The sequence below is a fragment of the Monocercomonoides exilis genome, assembly GCF_001643675.1.
Source record: "Monocercomonoides exilis strain PA203 chromosome Unknown scaffold37-1059404, whole genome shotgun sequence".
Taxonomy (NCBI): Eukaryota; Preaxostyla; order Oxymonadida; family Polymastigidae; genus Monocercomonoides; species Monocercomonoides exilis.
Genome location: NW_027150582.1, coordinates 675,483 through 688,300, shown reverse-complemented (window position 1 = coordinate 688,300; position 12,818 = coordinate 675,483). Strand labels below are relative to the sequence as shown.

The window sequence follows — 12,818 nt, the reverse complement described above, 5'->3', positions numbered from 1 at the left end:
TGATCTTTTTTTATGATATCAAAAAAAATCACCCATATTCTCAGCAGATTCAAATGAAGTTGAAGATGAAATATCATAAGAGATAGTTGAAGAAGGAGAAGGAGAGCAAGAGGAAGAAGAAGTTTCTAATGAAAATGACGAAGCCAAAGAAGGAGAGGAAGAAGAAGATGTGGATGCAGAAGATGATCTCAACGATGAGTTGCACGGAAATGAATAAGGCGATGAACATGAAATGAATGTTGAAGGTGTCAAACAGAATTACCTTTGACATGAAGATAATTTGCTGTTCGTTGAGTGTTTTTTAATTGGTGTTATGACTTCGATATCCGTGAAATGACCCTGAGAGCCTTTGTCTGCAACAATTGCCCATCTGTCTGTGTGAAGAGTGCAGAAATATTTTTCTTTTTCTTTGTCAGTCATCTTCAAATACTGAACATATCTTTCTTTTCCTTCACGAAACAAAGCCACTTCATGTACACCTCCCATTACTGCATTTGACACAAATAAAGCTTTATGAGGATACCACGCTGAAACAGCAACTTCAAATTTCATACTGTAAACTTGATGGTGTCCATCGTATAGTAGGTTTGAATCTTCAAATGGAATTGGAGGAGTGGAAACTTTGATGGTTGTCGCATCAACCAAAAGAGCAACTTGTGGATAATCTTCATTCAAAGGCGATTGAGGTCTTGGAAGATTGATGAACATCTTTTCCAGTGCATTTAATAAAAAAGGTCTAATGTTCTTGATCGAATTGCAAGCCATTGATTCTAAAATTTCAAGAGAAAAGGCAATCCTTTTTAACGTTGTTTTGCTAGAAAGCCAATCCAAATAAACAACAATTTCGACGTGTGTTGTCAATCTTTTCTTTGGACCCTGTTTTGGAATTGCGCTTATTTTGTAATTGAACCAAGTTGCCTAATTCAATAAGAAAGTCAATTGATAGCCGAAGATGTTCATCATCTGGGTTATTCAATAGAGAGTCAAAAAGAACTCCGTAGGTTTCATTATCATCCTCATTTTTTTCGGAATGAATTTCCATTTGATTAATTTCTTCAAGTTAAAAATCTCTTCTCTCTTTCAATGAGTCGAAATCTGGGAATTTATTTCTTTTTGAAGCATCCTTTCCTTTTTTCTTCTTAGGTTTTGTTTCGTTGCTTGAAGCATTCAACTGTTCAGGCTTGCCCCTCTTCTCACATTTTGCCGCCTTCGATAATTCAGTTGGAGAATTATCTTAATTGTCAGAAGAGGAATAATGATCTCGCTCTTCTGATTCTCCACTGTTGAAACAAACCGAACAGATTTTCCGTTTTGATGGAGTGAAGTCCGAAAGTGAGTTTGAATCTGATTGATCCTTGTCTATTGAAGTGTTTTGGATCACCGTTGCTTCGATACCACTTGTTGAGTTGTCTTCATGACTTTCATTTATATTTTGGGGAATGGTTTGTCTGCAAATAATTCTTCAAAAAATTTCCAATGGAATGACTAACAACAAACCTCAAATCTCTTATTTCGTTGCTTTGTTCCGGCAACCCAAAGAATATTGTTCCAAACAAAGATGAGGGAAGAGCTGTCATGTTGTTACTGTTTGATATAATGAAATAAATGGGAATATATCATGAAACTTGCTCTTTCATCCATGACTTTTGAGACATTTAAGATAGTATGCAAATGATGAATATAGAAATTAATGTTTGAAGAAACAGTTGGTTTTATTCACTTTTCTATCTTTTCTTTCTGTCTTTCTTATTTTGAAATATAGATTTCAATAGTGAACAAAAATATGAAAGTATTTTATTACTTTCATTGCAATGAAACAATGAATGCAATCATTGAAAACAATTATAAACAAATCGAAGCAGTACCTTCAATGAAACAAATGACATTCTATACATTTTAATGAATAAAAAATTGACAAAAACCGATGATTGAAAGGAATAAAGCGGCGTTGTCGTCCGATTTATAAAGTTGGTTTCCGTATAACCGAAACAGATTTGATCCAAAAATGAACTGATCATATCCATGGAAATGATTTTCCACTGGATAAAGAAGTAAAGAAGCAAAAATTCACAAGCAATTTACTGATTTTTTTGTCACTTTTTGAATAAATGGCTTTCTTCTACTGCTTAATCCCTTCAAACAGCCATCAAATCACTGCGTGTGGATCGTATGGACATTTGAATAATCTGAGCCGAATGTGAAAATATGTTCAAAGTCTTATTGAACAAAATGTTAATTAAAAAGGAAAGACAACTAATTTTTGAATCGTTCTATCAGTAATAAGACACAAGATTCAGGATGTGGAGCTTTTCACAGTCTGGAAATAATATTAAACAATACGTAGTTTTGTTAAACAATATTTTCCATGGAGAACGAGCAAACAAACCTTTAGCCTTAAGATTTTATTGACATCAACTTTGTCCATCACGTCTCGAATCCTCCAAAATACAACTTGACATTATTTGAAATTTCATATTTAGCAATATGAAAAGGTTCTGAAACGACTATCACATTTTTTTGCAGATGCTTAATACAGATCAGCCTTGCCATTCCGAGGGTAAAGAAGCGAAGATAAGAAGTAACTGGGGTGTTTGATCAGCGCATTCCGTTGTTTCCATGTGCGCTGAGGAAACTGTGGGGGGTATGTTGCAGCGCTTTCAGCGACACTTTCAGTTTCACTGGTGAAACTGCATCTTTCACTTGTAGTGTTGGTGGGTTCGTTGTTGGGGAGAGAGTCAATCATTGTACTGAACTTGATAAACGTGAACCGTTAAATTCACGATCTATTTAATCCCTTTAAGTTACAACTTTCCACAGTGCAGCTGGTGTTCCGATCTGCGCAGTCGAGGAGTGTGACTGTGAAGACAGACGAAGAAGTGATAAGATGAGGAGTTGTTGAGAATGAAGTGTGGAAGATTGAGGAGATGGTGGTGAAACTGGAAAGGAAGATTCTGGAGCTGAGTCAGAAACCAAATGCAGAGGTAAAAGAGCTGATGAAGCAGCTGGTGGAGATAATGAAGAAGATAGAGCTCAGCAAGGAGGAGTGGTGAGCGTGGATAGCAAACAGAAAGTGGTTGTGTTGGAGATACTTTCTGCCATGCTTTTTTCATTAGCATCTGCAGAGTGCGGGATGGTTCTATCTTTGGCTTTGTTGGTTTTGCAGTTGGGGCTGTGTGAAAAGTGACGGGAGAAGATTTCAGCAATTATTAAAAACGGAAGTGCTGTGGTGCTTGGGTGATGCACAAACTGGAAAGGAGCTGTTGTGAAGTTGGGTGCTGGGAGAGTTTTGCGGGAGAAGCAAACTGCTGTGGAGGAGAAGATAAAATGAGGGGATCAGAATCTGGGATCAATGAAAGATCCGAGAAGAAAAAAGCTGTTGCCGATGGTGGTGGCATTGGTGATTCTGGTGGTGGTTGTGAAGGAGGAGTGAATGCAACTTTGCGGTGGAAGATAAACAAGATGGAGAAGGAAATGAAGATGCTGATGGAGCTGTCGAAAGTGCAGGAGCAGACGATAATTGAACAGAAGGCGCAATTCAAGTATTTGATTGAGAAGCAACAGGCAGCACTTGCCCAAAAGAAGAATGTGAAGAATAAAATGAAGGTGATATATGAAGAAATTATGGGGAAGCAGGTTAAGCAGGTGAAGGAGCAGGAGGAGCTTGTGTTGCGGGGAAACTTTGACATGGAAAAAGATTGAGGGTCAGAGCAGAAAGGGGTAAGAGAGAGTTACAGTACGAAGAGGAGGCGAAGAAAGCGAAGAAAAATAAGAAGAAGAAGAAGAAGAATAAAAAGTGGAAGAAGGAGAAAAAGAGGTAGAAGGAGAAGAAGATTGAGAAGTAGATAAAATATGCATTGCCTCAAAACGAGCTTTGATGGCAGCTACGCCAGTCAGAGGAGTTGAACGTGATGGATGAGATGAAGGAAAAGAGGAAGAAGAGGAAGAGGAGGAAGAAGAAGAAGAAGAAGAGGAGGAGGAGGAGTGTGTAAATGCAGAAAAAAGTGATGCAAGTGAGCTGAATGTGATTCAGCTATTTCCGCACCACGATGCGAAGAGAGAGCGAAGAACTGGATGCTTGCTGTAACTCCAACAGTGGAATAGAAAGAGGCAGGAAAGGCGACTGTTGTTCAGTGGCTGGGAAAGAAGCATGCAGAGCAGAAGAAGGGTGAGGCTGAATGATGGGAGAAGATCCACAGGGAAAAAAAATTCCGGAAGTTTTTTGAGGATGTGTGGCTGTCCGGGAGGTTCACGTGTTGGAAGTTCACATGAGATAAGCAATCATTTTTATTGTTTTTCAACACTGTGCTGTTGAAGATGCGTTGGAGAAGAAGATCAAGATGTTTTCTGAGGTGTTAAAATGGTTGAAGTTGGAGAAGGTGAGGACAGAGTCATCTGCATTCTCGAATTTTTACTGAACAACAACCAGACAGAAGCAGAGTTGCTGAAGGATGCGATAAAAGCTCTGTATGATTTCATATTTTGTTTTGATATGTCTTTTTCTTTTTGTTTGTCATCAGGAGAAGCTTGAGGAAAGATCACGTCTGTTCAAATGGAATCTCTTGTGCGTATGTGCAATCCACAGATTTCATAGGCGCTGTTGCTTTGGACCTTCCGAGATGCATACAGGCTGTCTGTGTGATGTCCACCTTCATTTGCAAGGTACTGGAAGCGTTCAAATAAAACGACTTCTTGTTGTGTCTTGGTCCACCTTATATGTGTAATGCAACTCACTGGAGAGTTCCTCAAACGTTGAATGAATACAGAGAGATTACAAAGAGTGTGAGAAGGAACTGCAATGCACGGTGAGTGTGTTTTCTATAGCGACTGCGTGAAAATGGATGAGAGCATTGGTTGGGTTGAGGTGGTGAAAGGTGACTGCACTAAAGGATATCTCAAAGAAAGAAGGGCAGATGGCGTTGTTGCAAATGGTGCGGCTGCTGGTGGTACTGCTGAGGCTGCAGCTGAAGAGTAATGAAAAAGAAGTGTCAATATGCTTTGGGATGCTGCTGTTGGACAAACAGTGAGTGATGAAGTTTTACAAGACGATGATATTTAAGATGGAGAAGGAATTTTATCTTGCATAGCTACATCGCTATAAGATTATTATCGTCATTGTTTTTGTCTGAAGTTTCAAGAATTGGTAATCAACAACATGTTGCTGTTCTTCGAGTCATCATAAAATGTGATTTATCATTTGACTCTCACCTAGCATTTTCATCAGTGTTGTCTTCTTTTTTTTCTAATTATTCTCTTTTATCTCTTGTTTCTTATCGCAGTCATTTTCATTCAAAGAATAGTTCGAATGAAATAAATATATCTCGAATCTTGAGAAAGAATTGTTTTCTTTCATAAGATTTTTTTCAAAAAGGCAGGAAATGTTGAAGATAAGGAATAAAAAAATGAGGAAAACGAAGAAGAAGAAAAGATGATGATGATGATTGTTTGAAAATTGTTTTTCTGTTGGATTGACTGAAATTTGATTATACATTCAATTTTCTCCAAAGAAGATCTGGAGAAGAGATTGTATCATCAGCTATGGAATAGAAAGGGAAGATAAGACAAATGCGACAGAAAGCAGGCCCAGATGTTGTGAAATAACAATAATGGCCGTTATCCGAAGAAATTCAATCTGCAACAAATTGCACATTGTTGACATTTAACAGTAGTACATTATCAGATGATAAAGGAGCTATAGCTAATGGAACTTTCATGGAGGCTTCGCGAAAACAGTCGACTTAGTGAGAAAAGAGTTGTGCTGCCTGCTGTTCCAACATAATAAGTTCCATTCTCCTCAAATATTCGTGAGTCATTAAAATTCTCTTCTTCTAAGCAATGCACAAGAGCAAGTTCCTGTTAAGACTTAAATATGAGAAACATTATCTGCTTCAATTTTTGTTTGGACAGTTGCGCTCACTTTTCTTTGTCCATATTTCACATAAGCATTGTCATCAAAGTCTTCATTTCTTATTTCTGTCATTGTTTTTGCTAATATCTGGACTTCATTTGCATAACATGGAAAAAGTTGAGTAAAACAATGGCTGATAGAATAACACGGATAGCTTTCATTGATCTGATATGAAAAAGCGCCTTTGGAATTTTGTTTTGCTTCAGTTGAAAAAACAAATCTGATTCGTCCGCCAACATTATCAAGCTATTCACTTTTATCAACAACAGAGTTGTTTTTTGAGCTAACTCTGTTTTCTGTTTGTCCGTTTGAATAACAGTTTGGATGAATGTTGTTTAGCGAAAAGTCTTGAAGAAGAATGTCATATCCACCTTTCACACATGAGTTATTGAAAAAAAAACAGAAGAAAAATAAAATTCCTTTATTCACTGCATTGATTAGTGAGCCAGTAGCACATATGCTGTCATCGAAAAGCAGTTGCAGAATAGGCAGTTACTTATTAAGACATTGTCCATTGAAAGCCAATGTTCAATTGCACTACATCCAGAACCAAAAGAGTTAAGCGCACTGCAGTTGAAAAATAAACTAATTAATAACGCATTTCTTCTGCCTTTCAGTTCTCTTTGGTCGCAAATCAATTGCCCCTCCGTTGTTGCCTGAAGAGTAATTTTGAAAGGAGCAATCATAAACCACTGGCTGTGCATTAACGTTTTCGATCTTTATCCCTTCCCCGCCTCCCAACTCGGTGGTTCCTTTTGCGGAACGTTGAACAAATGTAATCTGGAGTAAAACACATTCAGCGAAATTCAAATCAAATATTCTTCCACATCTTGCGGAAGAAGCATTACACATAGTAAAAGACGAATTTTCAACTCGAAGGATGGCTTTTCCATTATCATGCACATAAAGAGCACTTCCTTGTTGCGATGTGCAACCATTCCATTTCCATTATGAAAATGACTAACTTTTTGTTGCATCCATTTCATTTTTCCTTGAATTTGAATATTTTTCAATTCTTTTTCACCTTGAGAGAAGTATTTTTCATTTGAATTGATCTAACCAATATAAACAGTGAAAATGAATGAATAAGTTTTTTCAAATCATAATAATTTTTCAACGGTAAAACTTATGAAACACATCGAACCTCTAACGCCTTGTTCAGAAACTTTCATGATAAATTGCAACAAATCTTATTTCACCTAATAAAGAAATTTCAAATTGATCAAAAAATAACATCAAAAATTTGTATCTAGAACCGTTTTTTTTGGATGTTGAAGTTTTTCATAGATAATGCAACTCATTAGTGAAAATTTTAATATTTGAGATAAATAATGTCCACTGAGTGCTTCATTACTTTCTCCAATCGGTAAATATTTTGTTTCTTGGCGACTTTTTCAAAAATTTGACACTTATTATTCATCTGTTAAAAAAAAGCAACGAATTCATTCAAACGATAATAACAATTACTTTGAAAAGGACAAAATTGTATTCCAAAGCTTGTTTCGAAAAATCATTCATTATTACAAAATAATTGTATTAAAAAATATTTTCTTTAATTCGTAATTATAAAAAACAACAGAATATTTATCGATAAAATGCTTTGAAAAACTTCATATATATGCATAATATATTTTTTCACAGAAAAATTTTGTCAACCCGAGTTATTGCAAAATTCCCCAAAAATTTCAAAATTTCCATGAACAATTTCAAAATTATTGGGTTATTTCAAAATAACCCAATAATTTTGAAATTTTATTTATTTCACAATTCATCTAATCCATTTTAAAAAATATTCATAAGACGAAATTTGAATTATCTTTCTTCAATATAAATAAAACCGCTTTATTCAAATGAAGTGGGTTTTTTTAATAAAGTCGATTTAATTTTAATAAAGCATGTTTATTCAAATTAACTCTAAAACCAATCCTGAAAAGGTCTTAAAAAAATTTATATAATATCTTTATAAATACTAATCGGTTCATTAAGTGTTGTTTCTTAAAGGATATGGAATTCAACTGTCACATCAATTTTGATTTTTTTGATATCAATCCGAAATGTGACAAAATTAGAACAAAATGAGCTTCAAAGACAAAATAAAGAAAATCTTTTTGTGTGAAAGATTAGGTTCTCTTATGTTTTAACCCTTGGTGGAAAACCTGGGAGGTCTTGGAAAACCCTGAAGTTAAGAACATTCTGTAACTTCAATTTCTTTCTTCATTCCTCAACAGTAGTTTTTAATAATTCTATTTGGATTACGTTCTTCAAATATTTGGGTTTATATAGGGTCAACTTTTTAATGGGACATTTTCCTTAATTGGCACTTTTTTTGTTTTTGCTTGCAAAATGTCGACAAATGAGAAGTAGTTTTCAGCATTTGGTTAACCGATTTTAACAAAGTTGATTCAATTTATTACCTGTTTGTTTTTTGATTTTTGTTTATTATTTAATTAGAAATTTCGTTTTTTTTGTTAAGTTTAATAGTACTTTTTCTAGCCAACTGGGAATCGCTCAAGAAATTGGGGACATGTTTTATATTGCATTTGCTTCGAACTACTAATCTTTAAAATCTTTTTTTTCACAAACACTTTTTTCTTTATTTTATCGCATTTCAGATTTTCATCAACATGAAAACATAAAACTGTTTATTTCTTTATTAATATAATGAAATGATAAAAATAAAAATGTGAAATGAAAAACAAATCCTTATATAATGAAGTGTTGAAAAAATAAAATAAAGACTTTTTCTGTTTGTCTCAAACAGACAAATGGCGCAAACTTAAAATGATCTTCAATCAAGTTTTTGTAACGAAGTTAAATTCTTGACAAACAGAAAAAGTCTTTATTTTATTTTTTCAACACTTCATTATATAAGGATTTGTTTTTCATTTCACATTTTTATTTTTATCATTTCATTATATTAATAAAGAAATAAACAGTTTTATGTTTTCATGTTGATGAAAATCTGAAATGCGAAAAAATAAAGAAAAAAATGTTTGTCAAAAACAAGAATTAAAAAACAGATAGATAAAAGTTAGTGCTTTAAAAACAGTATTTTTCATTTTCTGGAAATGCTTGGTTGAGAAGGAAAAACCAATTCAAATTTATCAAAAAAACGAAATTTCTAATTAAATAATAAACAAAAATCAAAAAACAAACAGGTAATAAATTGAATCAACTTTGTTAAAATCGGTTAACCAAATGCTGAAAACTACTTCTCATTTGTCGACATTTTGCAAGCAAAAACAAAAAAAGTGCCAATTAAGGAAAATGTCCCATAATAAAGTTGACCCTAAATAAGAAAATAAACAGATATAACATATGGAACGATATTTTTCGCTCATGCATTTTGTTCCATTCAGAGTTTTCGAATAAATTTCTTATTTTTTTTTTTAAATTTTCCAAACATTTAGTCCTGAGAGTGTTTGACTTGTTATGATATGAAGGTGGGAAAAGTTTGGAATAAATTTTGTATTTTTCATGAAAAAAAGAATTCTGTCCCATATTATTTGTTGAAAGCTAAGCCTGGGTAACTGACTGACTTTCAAACACATATATATGATATTTGACTGATGCGAAAGAAAAAAATCACGTTATTTCAAAACATGATTATTTCAACTGAATAATTACACATTTGAATGGGAACAATTTTCCATTAATACTGACAATCAAAAATAACTGATCCACTTTCAAAAATTGAAAATATGAACCAACAGTTATGAAAGAGAAAAATCACATTCAATAATTATTATTATCAAGCACGTTTATGCTTTGCAATAAAGATTATTTTTTTTTTCTTTTCAAAAACAAAAACAAAAAAAAAAAAAAAAAAAAAAAAAAACAAAATTATTGAAAATCGGAAAAATTATTATCAAAAATGTGTGATCTGTCAAAATTTTTTTGAAAAGTTCCTTTTGTTTAATTATCAAATAAAGTTAAAATTTCATATTTCGATCAAATTTCTGTTCCCATTGACAAAATTTCGCAATCAAGAAAATTAAATTTTGAGAATGTTATTATTTTATTTAAAGTGAAGTTTCGTAAGTGGGAATAGAAATTTGATAGAAATATGAAATTATAACTTTATTTGAAAATTGAACAAAAGGAACTTTTCAAAAAAAATTTGAAATATAAAAGAGAGAGAGTGAAATCAGATGATTGAAAGTATGATATTGACGGATTGGTTTCCTCGATTGTCATCAGCATTTATTAAATACAACAAAAAGACCATCGGAAATTTGGACAAAAAAATAATAGAAGGCTGCGGTATGTCATTTCAACGATTCATGAAAAGTTGCTCATCTGAAGTTGAAGAGGAAGGTGTAGAATAATTTCATAACGCTTTTTCTTCACATGGAGATCTACAAACGGTCTATTCTGTGCTTTGTCTTGCGCTAATAACTTTCCCTTGCAGTGAAGCTTGCTGCGAAAGAGCCATTTCTAAAATTAAAAACATAATTGGAGAAAAGAGATATTCTTTAAGCATGCGTTCGTTGGAAGCACTTCTACAAGTTTGTTTCTTTTTTGCAATCAAGTTTTTCATGCATTCATATTTACAAAATTTGTTTGTCCGAAAGGAATGATGAAAAAAAGATTATTTCTCTTTCGATATATTTTTTAAGAAATATGAGCATAGAACAATTATACTATCTGGGCTATTGAATAATAAAATTGTGAAGAGGCAAATTATCAAAATATCATTTATTATTTGAAAATAATAAAGAATGGAAAATTTTTTATCGAGCATTTTAACTTCGATCTTTTGAGACCTTCGTTCTTTGAAATCATTATTCATTTTTTCTTCCTTCATCAAACAAACAGGTCATTGATTGCAACAACTTTATTCGATTGAAATTATTTTGAAAAAGCTTATATGATAAGTTTTTATTTTACCAAAAAAATAATTTTTATATAAGGATTCTCGAGGGACGTTGATTATTTTCAGCTTTGAACTGAATTCTTTGAATCTGCAAAACAGTCAAAGCATTGATTCAATTGAATCAATCTTTTCCAGTCATTTTCTGCATTTTTTTCTATCTTCTCTTTTCCTTTATCTTCATCCAACTTATCATGATCTGTTTTTTTGATCAGCTTTGGCTTTGCGTTTTCCTTGCAATTGCAGAATATTAACTTCGATTCGGTTGATTTGAAAGATGAGCCTTTCCATCTGTTAAAAAATTTTCCATTGTTCCAGAAATCTGTTCGACAGAAGCATCAGCGGTTGCCTCTTTCGACACATCTGTCGTTGAGATGAATGAAAATTTGAGGAGATCAAAGATTGTTCCATCAAGAGGCGGCTGAAGTGAATGAAAATCACAAGAAGTCGAAACTGAGGGAGCAACAGACGCTGCGGGGATATGTTGTGGCTCGGAGGGGTGTGCTTTATGGAGGTGTTGTGTGTGCATTAAATGGACTGATACCGGAGATGCTTTCTGTTCTGCTGGTGGCACTGCTTCCATCGCTTACAGCATCGTTGTGCACGAAGTCGGGAAACAAGAGGATCTTTTCTGCTGCAGATATGAACGTATTCCAGTCAAACAATTATCTATTTTAAACTTCGCAGCTGCCATCGGTGATAGTGCTGCTTGTGTCACGATTGCAGTAGTCGAGGTGTGTGGTGGCGAAGATTGACAACGAAGTGATGGGGTGAGGTGCAACATTGTGTGAAGTGTGGGAGATTGTGGAGAAAGGGGAGACAAAGAGGGAGAAGAAGATGGAGGGAGAGAAGAAGGTGAAGGGAATGAGGAGAAAGGCGGGTATCCGACAGCTCACAGAGAGTTTGTGGAGAGAATCAAAGAGAACCAGGGGAAGCTGGAAGAAGCGATGGCGCCGCTGGTTGTGGAGGCGCTTGGGCTGAGCGGGCTGAGATTTGTGAAGGCAGAGACTGAGGTGTGTGAAAGCAAGCAGCATCCAATGAAACCTGAAGTGTGCAGTTCTTCTCCATCCAATGGCATTCAACAGGAGAACAGAAGAGCAGCAGAAGAAGAAGCAGCAGATGGATCTCTGGGCATAACTTCAGATGGAAGTTCAGAGGGAGTGAGGAAAGATGAGAAACATGTGGAAATTCCAACCAATGTTTTGGCAACAAATAAAAAGTCAAAGAGAGAGGGAAGTTCGATAGATTTGGAGAAAGAAAAAAAAGAGGAAGAGGAAGAAGAAGAAGAAGAGTGACAGATTCGAGATGAGGAATCACCACATTTGAAGTTTTTGAAGCTGATTGACGAGAGTGCACATGGGAGATAGCAGGACTATCTGGTAATGATGACGGTGAAGCGGGAGCTTGTGGAGCTGTGTGCGGAGCGGGAGCGGATTGTGGCGAAGCCGGTTGTGGAAGGGATGACACAGCCGGACGGGACAATGAGCATCACATTTATAAGGGAGAGGCTGTTTGGGAGGAGAGAGAAGAGGAGAGAAGGGCGTGGGGAGTGTGTATTGCATCAAATGGGGCATCGCTGAATTTGGAAAACAGATCCAGAAAAAAGTGATGAAATAAAAATAGAGATAACGGAAACCAAAGTGAGAATGAGATGAATGAACTTGCAACCAAGAAAAGTTCAACAAAAAGGAATCAAATGTTTTTGCAAAATTGTTAACATTAACAGATTTGACAAAGTTGAAAATAAATATGGATTTCATTATTATTTTAAAAAATGCTTTTTTGAATAAGAATAACAATGACTCAAGTTGTGCTTTTCAAAATACAGACATGTCTAAATTTTTTTGAAAAGTTCCTTTTGTTTTATTTTCAAATAAAACAAAAATTTCATATTTCGATCACATTTCTGTTCCCACTCATCAAATTTCACTGAAATGGAAATATAAACATTATCAAGATTTTGTTTCATTTTTTTTTTGAAATTTCGTGTTTGAGAACATAAATTTGATCGACAAATTTAATTTTCATTTTATTTGAAAA

General features: G+C 34.4%; 4 protein-coding genes across 4 annotated transcripts; 3 read left to right on the top strand and 1 right to left on the bottom strand.

Moving 5' to 3' along the window:
• Positions 1-258: 258 nt before the first annotated feature.
• MONOS_14429 (uncharacterized protein) lies at positions 259-765 on the bottom strand (the record flags this gene model as incomplete). The annotated part of the gene is made up of 1 exon (XM_067867229.1): positions 259-765. The coding sequence occupies one exon, from the start codon at positions 763-765 to the stop codon at positions 259-261; it is 507 nt and encodes a 168-aa protein (XP_067723459.1).
• A 2,472-nt stretch (positions 766-3,237) lies between these two features.
• MONOS_14430 (uncharacterized protein) lies at positions 3,238-3,699 on the top strand (the record flags this gene model as incomplete). The annotated part of the gene is made up of 1 exon (XM_067867231.1): positions 3,238-3,699. The coding sequence occupies one exon, from the start codon at positions 3,238-3,240 to the stop codon at positions 3,697-3,699; it is 462 nt and encodes a 153-aa protein (XP_067723458.1).
• Positions 3,700-4,357: 658 nt separating this feature from the next.
• MONOS_14431 (uncharacterized protein) lies at positions 4,358-4,972 on the top strand (the record flags this gene model as incomplete). Its single annotated transcript, XM_067867232.1, has 2 exons — positions 4,358-4,464; positions 4,822-4,972. The coding sequence occupies 2 exons, from the start codon at positions 4,358-4,360 to the stop codon at positions 4,970-4,972; spliced, it is 258 nt and encodes an 85-aa protein (XP_067723457.1).
• Positions 4,973-11,259: 6,287 nt separating this feature from the next.
• Positions 11,260-12,073, top strand: MONOS_15974 (uncharacterized protein; the record flags this gene model as incomplete). The annotated part of the gene is made up of 3 exons (XM_067868878.1): positions 11,260-11,297; positions 11,371-11,514; positions 11,572-12,073. 3 exons carry the CDS (start codon positions 11,260-11,262, stop codon positions 12,071-12,073), a joined length of 684 nt encoding a protein of 227 aa, XP_067723456.1.
• Between the last annotated feature and the right edge of the window lie 745 nt (positions 12,074-12,818).